Source organism: Enhydra lutris, unplaced genomic scaffold (genome assembly GCF_002288905.1).
Source record: "Enhydra lutris kenyoni isolate GAN:26980312 unplaced genomic scaffold, ASM228890v2 scaffoldscaffold21, whole genome shotgun sequence".
Taxonomy (NCBI): Eukaryota; Metazoa; Chordata; class Mammalia; order Carnivora; family Mustelidae; genus Enhydra; species Enhydra lutris.
Window position 1 is genome coordinate 36,613,285 of NW_019154105.1, and position 21,561 is coordinate 36,634,845.

At 42.8% G+C, this 21,561-nt stretch overlaps 1 protein-coding gene across 3 annotated transcripts in view; it reads right to left on the reverse strand.

The window, feature by feature from the left end:
* LOC111149125 (family with sequence similarity 114 member A1) overlaps positions 1 to 21,561 on the reverse strand; it is a 75,339-nt gene that overhangs the window by 27,388 nt on the left and 26,390 nt on the right. For all 3 annotated transcript variants that reach the window (XM_022506056.1, XM_022506055.1, XM_022506057.1), the window contains 4 exons: positions 14,249 to 14,362; positions 14,019 to 14,119; positions 11,671 to 11,805; positions 5,712 to 5,864 (listed from right to left, as the gene is read on the reverse strand). In XM_022506056.1, coding sequence (XP_022361764.1) covers positions 5,712 to 5,864; positions 11,671 to 11,805; positions 14,019 to 14,119; positions 14,249 to 14,362 — 503 coding nt within the window. The remainder of the gene's footprint in view (positions 1 to 5,711; positions 5,865 to 11,670; positions 11,806 to 14,018; positions 14,120 to 14,248; positions 14,363 to 21,561) is intronic.

Sequence of the window (21,561 nt, forward strand, 5' to 3'; positions counted from 1 at the left end):
TGTGTTCGGGGAGAGTTCACAGAGGATGATGCTTGAACTGATATCCTGCCTGCTCACTGTCTTCATTGTGATAATGTATCGTATCACATTGAATTTGATTTCAAATCAAATCAATAAAAAATTATTTTTATTAACATATAATGTATTATTTGCCTGGGGGGTACAGGTCTGTGAGTCATCAGGCTTACACACTTCACAGCACTCACCATAACACATACCCTCCCCAACATCCATAACCCCACCACCCTCTTCACACACCCCTTCCCCCCAGCAGCCCTCAGTTTGTTTTGTGAGATTAAGAATCTCTTATGGTTTGTTTCCCTCCTGATCCCATCTTGTTTCATTTTTTCCTTCCCTATCCCCTACATCCCCCTGCCCCGCCTCTCAAATTCCTCATGTCAGAAAGATCATATGATATTTGTCTATGATTGATTTATTTCGCTCAGCATAATACCCTAGTTCCAACCACGTCGTTGCAAATGGCAAGATTTCATTTCTTTTGATGGAGGCATAGTATTCCATTATATATATAAACCACATCTTCTTTATCCATTCATCTGTTGATGGACATCTAGGCACTTTCCATAGTTTGGCTATTGTAGACATTGCAGAGCCCCTCTTTTGAAACTGACATCTGTAAATACTTAAAAATTATTTGTGTATGTGGCCAGTCATTGGCCGCAAATCTGAAGACTGATCTGAATTTCCAAAATGGCCAAAGTGCATGGAGAACCATATAAAAAATGAAGTAGGGGGGAGGTGGGTGCGGGGATGGGGTAATTGGGGGATGGGCATTAAAGAGGGCATGTGATGTGATGAGCACTGGGTGGTATATGATGAATTATTGAACACTGCATCTGAAACTGATAATGTACTGTATGTTGGCTAACTGAACTTAAAAAAGAAAAATAAATAACAGAATAATAAAATATAGGCCGAAAGTAGAATGTGACATAATGGAAACTACTCGATCAATATTGTTAAATAAATGAGCGAATCGTTTCTTTTCTGGAAAAAAAAAACAGGATTATGAAGTAGTAAGGTTTTTCTGTTTTCATTCTGCAGGTCACACACTTGCTCTGGAGGGAGAGCCAGGAGAGGAGCCACGATGCCCTTTGGAATGTGTTTTAATACTCGTTATCGTAGTAGATTCACACACCCAGATAAGTGAGAGAGTCAGAGAGGGCATCACGGAGCCAGGACACCAATTTCCTAAAAATCGCAAGGCATATCACCAGGGCATAATGCAATTGGCAAGGAGGCTCGGGGAGACGCTCGGCAGGAAGTCATCAACACGAAACCCATTAGCTGGACAGTTTGGCAGGTGGAAGCAAATGGACCCCGCTGGATGGTTGCCACCACGCCTTTCTGCTCTGACCTTTTCAGAGCCTTCTTTTCCACTCATACGCTCATGGTTAGGCCTCAGGGTCTTACAGAGACCACAGCAGATTCCTACACTTTAGATATATTTTCTACATAGCAGTCTTCTAAGAGTAAAATTAAAAGGTAATTATTGAATACATGTGCTTGAGCACAACACTAGTGAAAATGTGTATACTTATGTAGGACATCATGGTTTCCCCATGTCTCCATCCTCTAGGAGGGAAGGTACTGGGCTTTAATGCTTTGGGTATCCTTTGGGAAGCGTTCTTTTTAGCAAAGGACTCTCTTATCAGCGTCTTTCTACCACAGTATCTCTTTTGCTTCCTCCTGGTTCATTCCATTACTTCAAGGGGACAAGCAATAAATCTTTACTTCAATCCAGTAATAATCATGCACTCCTCAATATATATTCATAGAATGCTGACTGTTATGCTTGGCCATGCGCTAAAGTGTTGTTGGGAACACAAGGGTAGACAATCTGCCTTGTCAATCTTTTCCCTGAAAGGGAGTATGGGGTGCCATTTTGAATATTCTTGTTTACTGTTTTGTTGTTGTTGTTGTTAACTATTAAGTATAACATCAATAAAAATTACCAGGTTTTTCTTAAGATTTATAGTATACTACACTGCCATGCCTGTTGCTATCCTAGAATCAATCTAACAGAATAGTAATGATAGTAATTCCCGATATTTCCATGCAATGTGTCAAAGTTTTAGCCAATGAAATGTCAACAGAGGTGATGTGTATCATTTCTGGGTCAATGGTCTTACAAAATGGGAGTGGGGGCACCTGGGTGGTACGTTGGTTGAGCATCTGTTTCTTGGTTTCCACCTAGGTCATGATCTCAGGGTTGTGAGAACGAGACCCACAAGGGGCTCTGTGGGTGGTGAGCCTGCTTGAGGGTCTCTCTGCCTCTCCCTCTCGCTCTAAAAATAAATAAATAATTTTTTAAAATGGGAGTGTACCCGCTATACTCTCTGTCCTTATGCTGGAAGGATAAAGACAAGGAGGCCCTAGAGGATGATGACAACCAATACTTTAGACTCAGACTCACAGGAGTCCACAAGGCCAAAGGGATGTGCCCACACAGAGCCCATGTTCCTCCTTCCAGACCACTCTCTAGGTACTAAAGTTACTAACATTTCCCTTCCCCAGCCTGTATGGATCTCTTCCCAGGCTGTGCTGCTTGTGGTGGGACCATCCAAACATTAGCTGTTTGAAGGGCTGCAGGTGCAGCTTGAACCAGGTCATCCTCGCATGTGCACAGAAAGCTCCTTGAAGGGAGAGACAGCTGGAAATAAAGGGACGAGAGCAGGCAGGAGGGTGGTGGGGAAATGTGAGGGATTTGAGAATTCTGAATGGGAACCTGGTTTTCAAAGTCGTTATAAAAGTAGGATGACAATATATTTTCTTCAATAGTTTGTTTCAAAAGTCCTTTAATTTTTTTTTTTTTTTGAGATTTTATTCACTTGACAGAGAGAGAGCACGTGAACACAAGCAGGGGGAGCGGACAGAGGGAGAACCCCGGGTTCATGACCTGAGCTGAAGGCAAACACTTAACCGACTGAGCCACCCAGGCGCCCCAAAAGTCCTTTCACTTCTAAGTATTTGGTGCGTATAGGAGGTCTAGTTAAATGTGAATTCTAGATAAACAATATTTTCTTAGTATGAGGGTGTGTCTCAAATATTGCAGAGGACATATTTACACTAAAAAAGTATCCTTTGTTTATCAAAAGTTGAAGTTTCACTTGTCATCCTATGGTTTTTTGTTTGTTTATTTGTTTTTGAAATCTGCTAAATCTGACAATCCCAGTAGGGGTCTCCATTTGTAATTTTGCTAGAGGACTGTGAAAATCAGGATGGGTCTAGGGGAGCCATAAGATGGACAGAATCTGGCCCCTGAATCCCTGAACAGGAAAGCCGCCCGATGACCAGCCACGCCCATCTGGGACTGTCACAGGAAGAAGGACAGCTCCGACCGATTTTTTTTTAAGATTTTATTTATTTATTTGACAGACAGAGACCACAAGCAGGCTGAGAGGCAGGCAGAGAGAGAGAGGTGGAAGCAGGCTCCCCACTGAGCAGAGAGCCCGATGCGGGGCTCGATCCCAGGACCCTGGGATCATGACCTGAGCCGAAGGCAGAGGCTTTAACCCACTGAGCCACCCAGGCACACCCAACTGATTTTGACTCGTACATTTTTAGGATTTGTTTATTACAGCACGCAGTAACTATCGTTACTAATCCAAGAAAGCATTCTGCATTCCTTACCATGAATACTACTATAAAAATCTCTAGACTGAGGGAAAGAAAGCAGAGCTTGTTGGAGCAGTATGCAAACAGAGGGAAATGTATCCCTCTAGGGACCAAATCCCCTTCTTAGCAACATCAGCCCTTTGGGGCTCTTTTCTGGGGACCTGGGACTCTTTCACAGCTGAGACCTGCAATGAAACTGCCAGAGTGGGATGTCTCTACACCATGATAACCTCAAGGGATCAAGCATTGCTGTCATGTTTTTAATAATAACACACACACATGTACAGATAACATAAGGATACATGTAAAATAAAATATCATCGATACAGATGCCTATGCAAGAATGTATAAAAAGGCAGTGAACATTGATTGAGTACTTATTATGTATTAAATGAACTGAACTTTCTTCCACGGATTATCTCATTTAATTCTCTTAATAATCCTACGAGGTAGGTTTCATTATTATTTCCCTTTCACAGATAAGGAGACTGAAGTGAGATGGGTCCAAAATCATACAGCTACTGAGTGGTATTTGATCACATAATGGTTGACTCGAAACCCAGCTTTTATAGGAGCAATTTGGAAAACTGCATTTTCTAGAGCACACATTATCAGATTATCTGAGTCTGTGGGAGCAATTTCACAACTGTTTAGATTGTATTTCACTGATAGCAGTGTGAAATAATTCTGGTTTCTAGACAGGTGAAGAGATTCTGTCTAGCAGAGGGCCAACCTCCCCTCCTGGGAAAAACCAGGTTTATGCCCATTTGCACATTCATTTCATTCATTTCTCCATACAGATGTGTGCATGGGCTTTCCTCCTTGAACCCATTATAACATCTGCTTGGTTCCTTCATGCAATAAGGGAGCTAAACAGATTCTTTAATTCATGTTCATTTTGTATCTGTATATGAGGCATGATTTTGTTTTTTTAAAAAATCAACCTCTCACAGTTTCACCGGAAGACTCTCACTGATGGCTCATGGATAGAAACAAGAGAAAATAAGCCCAGATAGTACCACGTAACTCGATCATCTGGAGGAAGAGGATTTCCAACCTGTTTGGTTCTTGGCAGAGGTCATTTTTTCCCACCTAGGTGGGCATCAGGAATGTCTCAGCCCCCTCCGAGTCCCAACTTAGAGGACATGGGTGAGAGAGAGTCAAGAATCACTTCTCCATTCTAAAGGTCACTTCCAACCCTGCTTCTCTCTGGCCAATGTCACTGAGATGACCCAGAGCCTCTTGCAGGAGTTCCCAGGGTGCTGCCCTGTGGGCTCCACCAGAAAGACTCCCAGCCTGACCTTCACATAAAAGAGCTGTATGTACCATTTAATGAATTAATAGTTTTAAACAGCTTAGAAGAGTGACCATATAAGGGCCATATGAGTATTTGCTAAATAACCCTCCTGCCCATATAGATCCTTTAAAAAAAAAAAAAATCTCCAAACCCTGCTGATGTCTGCTATTTCTATTTTGATTCTTGAGATCCCAGTGGGGGAATGTGAATGCGCAGGGCCGTTAGGTATATCCCAGGTTTCTGTTCAGGAACATTCTCAAAGAGAGCTTTCACTCCCAGGAAGACGATCCTGCCCTTGGTGGCCCAGGCATTTTAACAAATGGGTGAATAAACCATTACAGAGCCCCTAAAACCATATGAAATCTCTGGAAGAAACCTCGGCTGCTTTGTTTTCCCAGGGTGGGAATGGCAACCCGGCCTGATAGGGCATCCCTGGTCCAAGGACTACGTCACCAAAGGGAAGCATGGGGCCAGGAGCCTGATAGCCAAGTTTCTGAGCAGCCTTCTGTACCACGAGCCGGGGGCAGGGAGGATTCCTAATTTGCTGGTCCTCTTGGGGTTGGGGTGGGGTAACAGCTTAGCACAGGACAGACAGGAAATAAGATGGCACATGACGGGGGGGCGGGGGGTTGCTCAACAGGCTGTAGGACATTTGTGACCTCAGCATAATACTAACGAGGCCCCCAAAATGAGATATTTTCAATTTCCCAGTTTCTTCCATGTGTGAGAAAACACATTAGTGACCGTGGTATTTTAAGCGACCAGGCACACATACCTTGCTTTCACTTTCGTTGGATAGAATTTCCAGAGCTTCCAGGTGTGACAAACCTTGATACTCATCAAACAGCATCCCATAGTGGGCAGTCCTCTCGGCTGTCAGCTGCTGGGCCAGTCTCTCCTTCTCTTTCTCCTTGGCTTCCCTTAACATCTGCAGAAACACACAAAGTTTGTACCCTGGATGTGGGCTCGAAAGCCTCATTTCCTGTGTACGATGTAGGGAGAGATGAGGGCTGGCTCTTTGTGTCACTTGGGAATTTCTAACAAAATGATTCTTTCATTGATTCCACTGATAGGTTTCCCATTCTGGAAAGTGGAATGTTCCAGAATATTCTAGAATATTCTGGAAAGTGGAATATTTCCAGACTATTCCACTTCGAATCTTACATGTTCATTATGTACACACCCAAACAAAGCAAAAATTCTATGCTTGGGTCCAGGATTGGAAAGAAGCAAAACAGAAGCTGAATGAACAGCGGTTTTTGCTGAAGTGTTTTCTATGTGTGTGATTAATTTTCTTGTTTTCTGGAATATCCAAATTTTCTACAGTGATCAAATTGATGTACACAGGAAAAGTCTAATCTGTTGTGATAAGGTTCATTGCAACTTCTGTACCAGGCAGAACTCAAAGCAGCCACAAGCCTGTCTGTTTTGATTGGTGTGACATTATTTAAAAAACTTGATGTGTGTGGTTATTAACCATCTTTGATGACAAAAATTAATAAAATATAAACTCATAATGTATTCCTCATCAGATAATCTATTTCCTGAATACAAAAAAGGATATTAGCTTATCAGTTCTTGAGAAGTCTGACGGAGAGTGGAGTTCCTCTCCACATTCATCATTTTTCTCCAGTTATTTTTTTGTTGATTACGTAAAGAGAACAAAATGAACACAAGTCCCTCAGTCACTCCCAATTTCCTGTACTTGCTTTCTATGATTCAAAGCATTTTTTATTTGAGTCCTCATTAAGTTTACTGGGCATTATGTTTATAGGGTTCTTTAGTATCTACGGAGAGCACCATAAACACAGTGGCGGCCACAAATTCACAAGCTGAAGATCACGGAAGAACAGATTGTCGTTTTTACTGCGTGTCAATAAAACTGTCAAGCTCCTTCTCCTTTCAGGTTTTTTGAGGCCGTTAGCCAAAAATTCACTGGGCTTCCGACAGAATTCTCCTCTCTGTCTGTCTTTAAGACTACATATATACAAGCTCTGAATCTTAAGGTTTTCAAAACAACTCCATCAAATGATCACTGGGGATTTTTTTTTTTTTTTTTTTTTTTTTTTTAAATAGAGAGGCAGGCAGAGAGAGAGAGAGAGGGAAGCAGGCTCCCTGCTGAGCAGAGAGCCCGATGCGGGACTCGATCCCAGGACCCCGAGATCATGACCTGAGCCAAAGGCAGCGGCTTAACCCACTGAGCCACCCAGGCGCCCATCACTGGGGATTTTTAACACTTAAAATAAAACCCCACTAGTCCCACTGATCTTCCTGGCTTGGCGGTGGTAAAACAAAACAACAAAGTGACACTGAAATTGCTTCCTTTCCCCAGAGCAACTTCCATCTCTAAATCTGTGCTTTGGAACACAGGGCAAGGGATGAAAATGAAGGGGGAAGGTCACTCTGGAATGATTTGGGTTCCCTCAAAAGATGGAGTGAAATTAAAGTTGTGTAAAGAAGAGCTGGGTTTCCACAGGATGTTGGTCTATTTTCCATGTGGAAAGGAAAAGGAGATGGTGTGAAAGAGCAGGGAGTGGTTGTGGCGAGGGAGTCTTCCGGACGGAAGGGCAGCTCTGGAGACTTGTGTCTGTGGATCCGGAAACCACCCTGTGTCGCTGGGACAGAACATGGGAGAAGTCAGGAACATTGTGGGCTTCTGTAGTTACTGAGTGTGGATAAGGAAAAATCCAACAGGCTTCCCTATGTCAACGGATGGCAGCTTCATCCTTTGAGTTGTTCATGCCAACAACCATGGGGTCGCTCTTGCTGCCTCCTTATCTCACACCCCAAGTTTCCTCCATTGGGAAGTCTGGGTCGACCTTCAGAACATCCCTGGAATCAGCATTCACCACCACCCCCCTTCCAGGGCTCCACATTGAGCCACCACGTCCCCCTGCTTAGGTAACAGCACTTGCCCCCTGAGGAGGCAGTGAGAGCTGCAGAACCAGTGACCAAGAGCCCCGCCCTGGATGCTGTACTTTGCAGTCCATGCCTCCCGTGATCATCACCAGTGCAGCAGGGACAATGGGGAGACCTGTCCGGGGACATCAGCTGAAGGACTGTCCAAGGGCTCTGCCCAGCTTTCCTCATAGGGTACAGCAGCCTAGGATGCTTCTGCCCCATCTTTTCTCCCATTCCCCATCCCTGGGGTCAGCCTTGCATCTTGGTCTGATGGCCCTGCCAGCCTTCTTGCCCCCTACCTCCACCTTCTTGCTCAGCATTTCCCCCTAATAAAATCCCCACATTTTAAGGCCATCTTGGCCCCTGTTCCTGGGAGAGCCTGCGCTGGTACCCACTCCACCTGGTCTCCCTGCCCTCAGCCCTCCCCATACCCAGTCTGTTCTCAACACAGTAACTAAAGTGCTCCTGTTACAGGCAGATCTTGTCATTCCTCTTTTAGTAATGCTGTAATGGTTTCACCATTTCACTAATGGTTCAACCCGAGGTCCCTGCAAATGCCCTCCAGGATCTGCCATGACCTGTTCCCCATTAGTATTCTATCCTCATCTGTAACAGTTCTCCTTCTGGCTCACTTCCTTCCCACCATGTAGCATCCTTCTTCCTTATCCACGCTAGACACTCCTGCCCCAGGGCCTTTGCACAAGCTGCTCTTGCTGCATGCAATGTGCTTCACTCAGATTTCAGCATGGTCAAGACCCTCATCTACTTCAATATTTGCTCAAATGTCATCATCTCCACGAGGCCGCCCCCCTAACAATCCAATTTAATACCTAACCTGCCTCTCACTTCCACATTCCTGACTACCTTCTTCCCGCCTTTTTTTTTTTTCCCCACAGCACTCAATCATCTTTTAAAATACTAGATGATGTGGATGGTTTGTCTGTCTCTCCTCATTGGAACAAAAACTCCTTAAGGACAGGGATTTTTATCCATTTTGGCTACTGGTATAGCTCAAGTGCTTGGAACAGTGCCTGGCACATAGTGGACATTCAAAATGCATCTCTGGAATGAATAAAGGAATGAATGAATGAATGAATGAATGAAAAATTACTGTGTGGCAGTAGGTTGGAGTAGGTAGTGTTGCGGTGATTTGTGTGAATTAGAGGTGCATTAGGTCACACTTTCCCCACATTATCAGTTTCTTAACGAGAATCAAATTTATATATCTACATATATTCTTATAGATATATATATGTATGCTTGTATGCACATATATGTAATACATAATACATAGTTGTATACACATGTATATAGAAATTTTATAGACATATGAAATCTTGTAGCAAAAATATTCCTACCTGCTCATCAAATATCCTTTTCCTCCCAGACATGTGGCTAAACTATATTTCTGAGCCCGCTGAACTGAATTAGGTAGACTATGTGTCAAGTTTTGGCCAAAGGAATGAGGGTAAAGTCCTAAATTGTCCCACCTAGCCCTCCCCATTTCACCTTCCCCTCTCTAGGAGGCTAGAGGTGAAGCATTTTAGGATGGTGGGAGTCATGGGATAGGGGTTCAGAAACGCTCACACCGTAGGAGCAAAAGATAGACTTTCTTCTGTTCTTAGCCACACTGATCCTTGGGGGTTGGTTTTTCTGTGTTGCTTCTGTTTTGCAACATCTAGTATTAATTACCTGATTAATATAAATCTAGTTTCTTTTTCTTCTTAAACTTTTTTTAAAAACGGATTTTATTTATTTCTTTGAGAGAGAGACACAGCACAAAGCAGGGGGGAGGAACAGAGGTAGAGGGAGAAGCAGGCTCCCTGCTGAGCAGGGAGCTGGACACGGGACTTGATCTCAGGACCCTGGGATCATGACCTGAGCTGACGGAAGATGCTTCACTGACTGAACCACCCAGGTGCCCCTCTATTTTCTTTTTAAAGATCAGTTGGGTGGTGGTTTAGGGGATCCTGCCAAGTCCCGACCTGAGCTATAATATCAGAGTGGTTATATGAGGGTTACTCTGGAAGAGATGAGAGGAAATAGCTTAAAACAAAAGCTTTTCAGGAACTACCACTAACACGATGTCAGTGATAGGTCCTCGGTGGCTTTCTAGTCCTGAGCTGCTGAGAAGCTATGTTTGTCCTGCCTGTGAAATTTACAAAACCCGGGGCTGAATCAGCTGCTCCTGATTTTGGGAAGGCAAAGACAGACCTGGTGTATCTGACTGCTGGGGAGGACAGGGATAAGCGGCCTGCTGGCCCCGCAGAGCATGAACTGGGCATGTGCCAACCAAAAGATCAAGTTCAGCATTATTGTTTTATATTTGGAAAATAAGGTAAAGGGTTTTTTTAACTTACGTAACTACTCTAAGTAAGCAAAACACAGATTAAAAAAAAATTTTTTTTTTAAGTAAGCTCTACACTCCATGTGAGGCTTGAAGACACAACCCTGAGATCAAGAGTCACATGCTCCACCAATGGAGCCAGCCAGGTGGCCCAAGGAGTCAATTCTTCACGTTTCTCAAGGCCGGGGGGTGGGGGGAGGGCGGGGAGGGGTGTATCGGGAAACATTAAAACTAGAAGTGTGAGAAGAGAAGCCCATCCTTGCATATACTAAGAGGACCATAAATTAAAATTCCAATGAAATATCATTTCTACCTATTATATGGACACATAATAATGACAACAATAGTAACAGGCATTCCTGACCCGGGTACTATGCTAATTCATTGAATCCTTACATCAAATCCATCGGCAGGTACTGATGTTCTACCCAGTACAAGTGAGTAAACCAGGGCACAGAGGGGTTAAGTAACCTGTTCAAGGTCACAGGGGTAGAACGTGGGAAATCTGGAATACATACAATAATGCTACAATGTGAATGCTTGTGTCCCCCCAAAATTCATATGTTGAGACCTAGTCCCTGGTGTGATGGTATTTGGAGGTGGGGCCTTTGGGAAGGGATTGGGTCGAGGACGGAGCTCTCATGAGTGGGATTAGTGATCATACAAGAGAGAGCCCACAGAACTCCTTCCCTCTTCCACTACGTAAGGATACAGCAAGAACACAGCTGTCTATGAGGCGGGAAAGGACCGCTACCAGACACCGAATCTGCTAGCACCTTGACTTTGGGCTTCACAGCCTCCAACACTATGAGAAATCAGTGTTCGTTGCTGTAAGACCCCAGTCTCTAGCACTCTGTTACAGCAGCCTGGGTGGGCTAAATGTAACCATTTCTTCAAGAAATTTCTTCAAGAAATTATTAAGTGAGTGGGACGCCTGGGTGGCTCAGTTGGTTAAGCCACTGCCTTCAGCTCAGGTCATGATCCCAGGGTCCTGGGATCGAGTCCCACATCGGGCTCCTCGGTGGGGAGCCTGCTTCTCTCTCTGCCTCTGCCTGCTTGTGCACTGTCTCTCTCTCTCTCTCTGACAAATAAATAAATAAATATTTAAAAAAAAAGAAATTATTAAGTGAGTAAAGCAAGGTACAAAAGAATGTGGTTAGTAGGCTGCCATTTATCTGAAAAAGTATGTATGTGTCTACATATCTGCATATCTGTATCTCTAGCTCACGAACATATGTTCGCCCATATGCATGGCTATATGATAATTCTGACAGAATCCATATGAAGCTGTTAACAGTGTTTGTCTCCTGGGAGAAACCAAGCGGCTGGGGAAAGAGGTGTCTTAGAAACTCAATTTTCAGCCTCCACTATCTTAACGTCATTTGAATTTAAGTCACGTGCTTGAAAACACTCATTAAAAAAGACACATAAAAATGTATTTACTTTACGGACTGAAAGAAGACACGGCAAACGTATATAATCCCACCTGCGATAAGGAAACGGTTCTCTCCATGAGCGTCTTGGTCCGCTTAAAGCCTGGGTCACTCTCCGCGAGGACATTCATGGTTTTCTTACCGATGAATTCCAAAGCATCAAGACCGCCCGTTAAGACACTTTTACCCTGCCGATGAGATAATGGCACGAGATTTCTTTTTGCCTTTTGCTTTTCCACCATGGTCAGTAACACCTAAGTGACACCATCTTCAAATATTAAAATCAATATAAAGTCACAATTTTTTCCCATTAGGGGTTTAATATCCACTTCATTCTTTTTTTTTTTTTTTTAAGATTTTATTTATTTGTCAGAGAGAGAGACAGCGCGGGTGAGCACAGGCAGACAGAGCGGCAGGCAGAGGCAGAGGGAGAAGCAGGCTCCCCACCTAGCAGGGAGCCCGATGGAGGGCTCCATCCCAGGACCCTGGGATCATGACCCGAGCCGAAGGCAGCTGCTTAACCAACTGAGCCACCCAGGTGTCCCTATCCACTTCATTCTATTTTCTTTTTCTTAGAAGGGCATATGTCATATAATTTGTAGGACAGACAATATTATTGAAAAGGGTGCTTACGGGTGCCTGGGTGGCTCAGTCATTAAGCCTCTGCCTTCGGCTTGGGTCATGATCCCAGGGTCCTGAGATGGAGCCCTCCATCGGGCTCCCTGCTAGGTGGGGAGCCTGCTTCTCTCCCACTCCCCCTTGCTTGTATTCCCTTTCTCACTGTGTGTCTCTCTCTCTCTGTCAAATAAATAAATAAAATCTTAAAAAAAAAATAGGGTGCTTAGGAAAAACCAGGGCATACCTGAGATGAATTTTGTGGGCTCTGCGTGTATGGATAGATATGTATCTAAGATATAAAATTAATAGGTGATCGCAATACTGGTTTTGTTTGAAAGAATGTTAACCCAAGTAACAGAATTATGTGGAGCAGTCTATTAAAATGTCAAATATTCTCGTTAATTTAGTGAATTCTTTCATCTAGGGCCTTGGAGTGTAGGACCCTCGGGCTATGTCAGATGGCCTTTGGATAATTTCAGAAACTACTAATAACCGTCTATAATTAGTATATTCATGAAATAAGACAGTTTGATTTCCATAGACTACTGGCTTTAGAAACTATTCTATCCTACAGTTAGCCTTTTGCAAATTCTCTCGTCAGCCATTGTTTTCCTTAAAAAACAAAGATTAAAACAACCAAGCTTCACTACCATGAAGTGTCCACATAAACAGGCCTCCTTACATTTCTTTGCAACTTCTGTACAAACATCCCCACTCCACGACTGCAATGACAGTATGCGTGCATGTGTTTATGAATTTACATGAATTTATACGCATTACATTTTATTCTTATATTTTGCCTATATGTATTTTCTAATCTTCTTAATTACCGCTTCGTTAGCAATATTAGACTTCGCTGAGTATCCTTTAGTCCTCATTTCCATCTTGGACGTTTAGACTTTGTTTTCAGCTCTGGGAGCCAAGCACTCGTCACACTATAAAACAGATTTTAACACATGCATATTGTGGAAGAACTAGGGGATATAGGCAATGTATATTTTTGCCTCCTGTAGTTTCTTATCTTTTGACATCCTATGAGGGATTACTTTGGTAAAGCATCACACAGGAGAAGGAAGGACATAGGGACTTCGATGAAGGGCGGATCTAGTGGGAAAGTCTGGGGCTTTGGAAGAGAAAGTCTCAGAAGGTAGAAGTGAACCCAGACCGAAAATGAGGCTGCTGAGTAAAAACTCAGAAGACAAACCCCCTGCATGGACTCAGGGAGATGAGGAACTCAAGGTCAAGAATGTTATCTTCGTTATCTGGAAATACTTCAGAAACATCTCGGGATATTGTTCCCAATTCCCTACCAGAATTTTTTTTTTTTTAATTTGAATGGCTTTATCATTTTCAAATTGAAGGTTAGGAAACACAGACCATTTAGCAAAAACAGCTGTCTCAAAAAAAAAAAATTAAAAAAAAAAATAAAAAACAAAAAACAGCTGTCTCAGCTCTAAGAAAGGGCCCCCATCTCCTCCCCCAGCCAGAGGCTGTCCTTGCAGCTGTGGGAAAGGACACCGTTACATTAGACTGAAAATATTCCTTCTAAGCAGATCTCTTCTTTTAAACATAAAATATGTATCTTTTGCCCTTATTATTTTGGTGCCAAGGTTATGCTTATTCTGCAGGAGAAAGTGTAACAAAACCATAATCCAAAGTTACGAGGGAGGCCATCTTTTCTCTGATGTATTTAGGTCACTGGTAAATACAGACATCAAAGGGAGACGCAGGGGAAACAGAGAAGGAGCTAACAGGGGAAACAGAGAAGGAGCTAACGACTCACTGTGTTTTGAACTACATGGGTGATGGCTGACAGCATGCCCCGAGACCCGGATGCAGGAGAAGTGGGTGGGCTTTCGGCAGGGCTCTGATCTGTGGCCACACCTGCCAGGAAGGAGAAAAACACCATCTTAGAGTTCATTCTGTTGATCTGAACTTAGAAAGCTTCCATCTGTGCACACAGTGCACTACGGCCCAAGTCCAAGAAGCCCCGGAAGTAAGTTCCTCACTCACTCTGAGGGACTCCATTTTCAGCACCAGCTTGGGCCCCTTCCGGAGAGCTGGAATTTACACTATGAATCCGCAGGGTGGCCCCTGCCTTTTCCTTGACTGCTGTCAATCCATGACCTGTCAGGAAATAAAAATATGGTTCAGGAACACCACAGAAAACGCCTGGTCTGCCAATCCCATAGCTCACGCTCCAGCGCTGTGGTAAGCTGTGGGTGTGTACCGCAGTTATAAGAGACTGCGGCGGTTAGCAGTGTGGACGGATCCTCTTTACTCTTTTCTAAACTCCTCAGAACAGGCACGCACCGTTCATTTTTGGACTCTTTGCAGGCCTAGCCCGTCACAGACACTCAATTCATATCTGTTGAATGGAAACGCTCCCTCAAAGGTTTCGTCATTCTTTTTTTTTTTTTTTTTAAAGATTTTATTTATTTATTTGACAGAGAGAGAGATCACAAGTAGATGGAGAGGCAGGCAGAGAGAGAGAGAGAGAGAGAGAGAGAAGCAGGCTCCTTGCTGAGCAGAGAGCCCGATACGGGACTCGATCCCAGGACCCTGAGATCATGACCTGAGCCGAAGGCAGCAGCTTAACCCACTGAGCCACCCAGGTGCCCCAGGGTTCGTCATTCTTTAGAGGCAGAGAGTGCAAGGTCTGGGGCTGACAGGTCAAAATTAGAAGGCAAATTGGTGAGAAAACCAGGGGGGGCACCCAATGGCTCTGACAGTTGTCCTAAGCAGTAAGGGCCAGGACGCAGGCTCGAACAGCAGCCAGTCAGGGGGAAGGACACTGGCTTTACCCATCCAAGCAGGGCCCGTCTATCCATATTCTCCACAGCCCAGCAGGGCACATATTCCACACACAGGGCTGACCTCCTCATCCCACCACACACACACATATATACACACACACACAAACAACCCTTGGCCTAGCATAGAAATAGTCTTGTTTACATTTTATTCTGGAGCAAAATTTTTCTTTTCTCCTCAGAGGCCCCCATGATGAGCTGCAGCTTTTCTTAAGTTCATGAACTGAACACAAAAATTAATAGTCTACTCAGAGTCCTAAGTGGCTTTTTGGTTTCTTGAAGGAGAAACAGCCTGGCTTGCCATTGTGCCAGCACTCGCCTTCCCCTTTGCGTGCAGGGAGAAAGGGAAAGATTGCACTAGGAACCCAGGCAACACCAGGTTGTTCAAACCCAACAATATTAGTTGTTGCGTGTGAGGGAAAAGGCCCAAATCATGGCAGGATTTGGGAACCAAAGAGAAGCAGCTGCTCTTAGAAAGCACTGTCAAAATGACCAGTTGTTCATCTCCCGAATAAGAGAAAGACATGGATAAATCCCAAACCCAAAGAACAGTATTTGTTGTAACTTCATTTATCAGAGTGATCTTAACATAATCGGGGCACTGATATTTACCAGAGAGAGGACTAATTAGATCCAGTGGAAATCACCTGTCATTGTATGCTACCTAGAAAACAGGGAAACTTACAAAACATTATTTACAATGTTTACCATATTAATTTCATGCAGAAATATGTCTATATTCATGTGTAGTTCATTAGATACAGTTCAAACTTATGATCGGGTTACTAAAAAGAAAAACACATGCTTTATAACTGCTAAAACTAAGGCTGAAATTCATTCTCTCTAGCTTCTGGTAAATTCCAAGCATTTCAGTGAAAACTTACTGGAGTTTTGGTAGCACCTTGAAGTTATAGAATATCACTGAACTAAGTTATACCCTGAGTCCATATTCCTTAACATATCTTAAAAATATATATATTCCAAAGGAAATAATGTACATCCAAATCACAGTCATGATTCTCTGAGGGCTAAAATAAAGAAAATGAATTGGAGAAGGCCGGGAGGCATGGGCTACACCTTCCTTGTGAAAGCCCTACAGGGTTCAGTGAAGACCCTGTCACTAACCCCTTCACCTTCTTTGCCCCTTTTGCGGGAGGGCCATGTCTGATTCTTTACCTAGGGAAAACCAGCTTCTCACCATCTCAGAATCCGATTGATTAGGGGTATGTCTGCATTAACTGCCTCTAGAAAAGTTACTTTGTTTCTGGAAGGAAACACCACGCTTGTGTTCATATAAATGGGATGTGTCTGTTTAGTATACATGATACAATGCTGCTACTCCAGTCTCTCTCTCTCTCTCTCTCTCTCTCACACACACACACACACACACACACACACACACTTTTCTGAGGTATAACTGATTTACAAAACATTGCGCACATTTACGTTTGCCCTAGCTTATTTTTTGATGACCAGTTCTCTCTCCTGAATTCTTTTGTTAGCGGAAGTATATCTTTCCTGCGTTCTACTCGAAATGGAAAGCTATGGTTCTTCACAGACACGGTTTGGATGATGCCACACCCTACTTTGAAGAATAACTTCTAAAACTTTACTTAGTGTGACATCTAGTGCCCAGAACAAGGAAGTTATAATAAGGAGTCATTGTTGCCTTTTGCTGTAAGTGAGTCATTCTCAGAGATACTGATTAGGTTTTACCAATAACAGAAAAAAACCCAAATACGAATAACACTCCAGTGTATGATTCATGAATTCTTCATACATCATCACGAGCCCTAAGTAGCATCAAAGAAATGAAACTCCTCCAAATTCCAGGGCTCAAAACGTAGGATATCCTCTACACCTTGGTTTATTGCAGCAGAAACTGGTGAATCGCGCAAAGAAGAGAAGAACGTTGTACAATGCTGCAAAACTATACAATTTTAAAGCACATGTTAAATGACTGGCTGGTGTTTAATTTCTCACCTATACTCTACATCCTAAATGTAAATGTAAAACATCCTAAATCTAGGAGTCAGGAGGCTTGTGGAGGAATTTGGGTTCCATCGCTTATTAGCTGTATGATCTTCATGAGTTACTTAACCTCTCTGAGTCTCTACCGTTGTTTCTTCTCTGAAGAGAGGATTGTAACATTTATCTCCCAGGGTTCTACAAGGTCACTAAAGAGAAGTACCTGAAACCCTTGGTCCTGGCCAACATTTATTAGAGCACTTACTATATCCCAGGCACTGGACTAAATATTTTTAGTCTAGTAAATTATCTCATTTCGTCTTCCCATTATGAGGTAAGGGATATTATTTTTGTGAAAACAGAAATCTGGTAACAGGAACTCATTTGCCCACGTTTCCAAAGCCAAAAAGGGGCAGAGGCAGGATTTGAACCAAGGCTTAACTCTAGAACTTACACATTTAGTCACTGTTATATTTAGAAAGTTTTATATGCCATTTACAATTGATTCAATGTCATTTCAGTCCCATTTCTATAACTTCTTAGAAATCAGATCCTTGATCAGGAGCTTTCTTATTTTTAAAACACTGGCTTAGGCTAAAATTACTTGACTTACCTTACCTTGACCAGACAGCAAGGTGAAGGTCACCTCTGGTATGGAACCTTCCTCTGATCCTGTCCCTTTTAGCCAGGTCTTGGGTTGGCTTCATGTGATGTTTTTAGGATCATTTCCATGTTGTGCAGTGCTGTTATCTTATACATCCTGTTTAAATTTTTTGTTCTCAAAAAGCACTGTCTTATCATCAAGCCATTATCTTGTGAGTTCCACCAAGATCAAAACCCACCAAGTGAGTTCCACCAAGACCCAAACAAATTAAAACATCATTTGCCGGTGGTGGGAGGGTCTCTCCGGCCAGGTGGTAACTTAGGGAAGCAACAGCAGTTCTCCACATCACCCAGGATGACTGGCTAGCGCTGGTTCCCGATAGTAAGGCTCCTGTAAGTAGGGCACCAGCTAGTTCACGCAGAGGGCTCCCTCTCTGTGTTAATTTTTATTTTTTAATTTTGGTTTTATTTATTTTATTTTTTAAATTTAAATTCAATTAATTAACATATAATATATTATTGGTTTCAGAGGCAGAGGTCAGTGATTCATCAGTCTTACATAATACCCAGTACTCATTACATCATGTGCCCTCACCCAAGTCCATTATCCACCCCATTCACCCACCCCCTACCCCCCTGGAGCAAACCTGTTTGTTTCCTATGATCAAGAGTCTTCTATGGTTTGCCTCCCTCTCTGATTTTGTCTTGTTTTATTTTTTCTTCTCTTCCCCTATAGTCCTGTTTTGTTTCTTAAATTCCACATATGAGTGAGATCATGTAATTGTCTTCCTCTGATTGACTTATTTCACTTAGCATAATACTCTAGTTCCATCTAAATCATTGCAAATTCTTTAACTTTTAATATAGCGTTTCCTTCTTATCCACTTTATTTTTCTTTTAAAAATAAATACACAAAAAAGAAACTAAAAAATCTTATACCCTCACTTTCCTGATATAGCTGGCTGGTTTTTATTTTTATTTATTTAATTTTATTTTTTTAAAAGATTTTATCCATTTATTTAGAGACACAGAGAGACAGAGACAGCGAGAATACAAGGGGCGGGGGCAGAGGGAGAGGGAGAGGGAGAGAATCCCAAAGTGCAGGCTAAGCATGGAGACTGAGGCGGGGATCGATCCCATGACCCTGAGATCATGACCTGAGCCAAAATCAAGAGTCCGAGCTTAAAGAACTGGGCCACCCAGGTACCCCTCTGGTTGATTTTTTAAAATAAAAACATTGATGATATTACCAAATTCAAAGAGTTTAGGAACATGGCCAACAGAAGGTGGACCAGCCTCTTTCTACTTAGACTGCTTCCACTGACTTACTAACATAATCGGCTATTAATAGAGTCTATGAACTTATAAGGGCCTATGGAATTTTTCTTAATTATTTTTCCAGTAGGCTCCACGCCCAGTGTGGAGTCCAAGGCAGGGCTTGAACTCACAACCCTGAAATCAAGACCCGAGCTGAGATTAAGAGTCGGACATTCAACCGACTGAACCACCCAGGTGCCCCCTATGGAAATACCTAAGATCTGAAAAAAAATATTGCATCTAAGAGACAAAAAGGAAAAGCTGCAAATTAGAACAAGAAATTAATCAATAGTTACTTAAATATATTAAAGATGTGATATTAGGTCAACTGGCCAACTGTAGTTCAAATGAATTCAACTCCTACACAGTTGTATGTGAACTACATATTTAATGAGGCATGTGTCCACATTTCATTATATCATTAGCTGTGATAATAGAGGGACTTCAAAGGGAAAACTGCTTGGTGCTCTTAAAAGACTCTAAGTGACTCTGTCTTCCTCCTCATTAACCCCCATCCTCCTCTAAAGATAACAGCTCTTATTTGTTTCTTATTTTAAGATTTTATTTATTTATTTGACAGAGAGAGACACAGTGAGAGAGGGAACACAAACAGGGAGAGTGGGAAAGAGAGAAGGAGGCTTCCCGCTGAGCAGAGAGCCTGATGCAGGGCTTGAACCCAGGACCCTGGGATCATGACCTGAGCCAAAGGCAGCCGCTTAACAACTGAGCCACCTGGGTGTCCCCATCTTATTCGTTTCTTGTGATTCCTTTCATAAAAATGTTTTAAAAAAGCACATACCTACATATAAGCATTCTGGACCTGGCCTCTTCCTCTTCGCAGCATATAGTGGAGGTCTCAGCACAGGTGGTGGTGAGGGCTGTGTATGCCGCCTTGCACATTAACAACTTTAAAGAGTCATCATGATCCACCTTCTCGCCCTCTTCATCATTTTCCTATTTACTATTTGTGTTGTCTATTGTCTGTCTCCTTCCACGGGGACGGAAGCCCTACTAGGGCAAGAGTCTTTGCGTCACTGGCTCACTGCCCCATCTCCAATGCCAAGGATAGTGTCTGGCACAGTAAGTATTTACTGAGTGAATTCGACATTGAACATCATTATATATATCAATGACTGTGTGCAAAGGATCAATAGAACTCCTGGGCTAGAAGCTACATGCATTTCAAATTTCATAGACAGTGCTAACTGCTCTTCTGAAAGTTGCATCAGTTTACACGCTGGGTGAGTTCTGGGGGCATACAATAGTTTGGAAATATTTGCTGCATCTCAGACTTCTATCAGGGAATTGAAGATAGTATAAAAAGTTGTGAGGGGGCGCCTGGGTGGCTCAGTGGATTAAGCCTCTGCCTTCAGCTCAGGTCATGATCTCTGGGTCGTGAGATCAAGCTCCGCATGGAGCTCTCTGCTCAGCGGGGAGCCTGCTTCCCGCCCCCACCCCCACCTGCCTCTCTGCCTATTTTTTATCTCTATCAAATAAATAAATAAATTTTTTTAAAAAGTTGTGAGAAATAGTTGTTGAGAAAAACACACAGATGATGTTGCTTCACTCAACTATAGCAAACACCAGCGCGGTGAAAAGAGGAGCCATTCAACCTTCCTTCTGGAAAAATCTTCCCTTTCCATAATGAGGGTTGGTGTCCACTCTGTAATCAGATACTCACTTCTTTTTGGGTTCAAAACTGACAAGTGTCTCTGAACGGATAGTTTATGCCTGGCCGTCCAACAGAGATTCACGAACCCCTGGGTCTTATTCACAGATGGCAAATGATCGTGAACAAACTCCACGCACAGACCCATAATCCTAAAATCGTTTATACTGAAGATCCTTGAGAACTTTACCATCATCAGCGATGCCACCTTCAAAAATGAATCAATGTGATATTGACGGTAATTTACCCATTTAAGAGTTCTCACTGTAGTAGGATTTTGACAAGTTTGCCAGTCTTGGGAATAAATGCTGTCATTATTTCTGCCAGGGCTGGTAGAAGGGTTTCATTAAAATGTGCAGAAGGGGAAAACCCTGTGACTTGGGAGAGGGGGGAAAGGGGAACAATGGTAATTTTGAAAAGTAAATATACACATCAGATACACCTCTCCCCCAGTCAGGTAGTCCTGTATAGGGTGGTTAGACATATAAAACTGTCAAAACTAGAATTAAAAAAAAACTAAACCTTTAGGGCTTTTGTAATATCTAGAAATAAATTGCTCTGTGCTGCTATAGAATCTCTATGTAGGTATATCTGCGTATGTTTCAGCTTTGTCGACTTTCATCTTGATTGTTGGCTGATCTCTCATTTAGCTTAGCAACAGAGCCTCGGAAAAGTCAGGTCTCTAAGATGCTGGTGGGAAATCACATCTACATCTGGTTCTCACAGCATCACTTTGAAATGATCATCAAAATAATTATTTTTTTGTACTTCCCTTTCCTAGTCTGGTTTCTGCCTGGATCTTAAATAACCATATTAATGTTCATTTTAGGAACTTGCCCAAAGGCAGGGGCGGCAGGTGATCAAATTTTCTTGGAAGGTGAGGACAGTGTAGCTGTGGGTGAAGCTAATGCAAGAGTTACAGTCTCTCCAAAAAGAGCTGTTGGCTGAGAACTCTG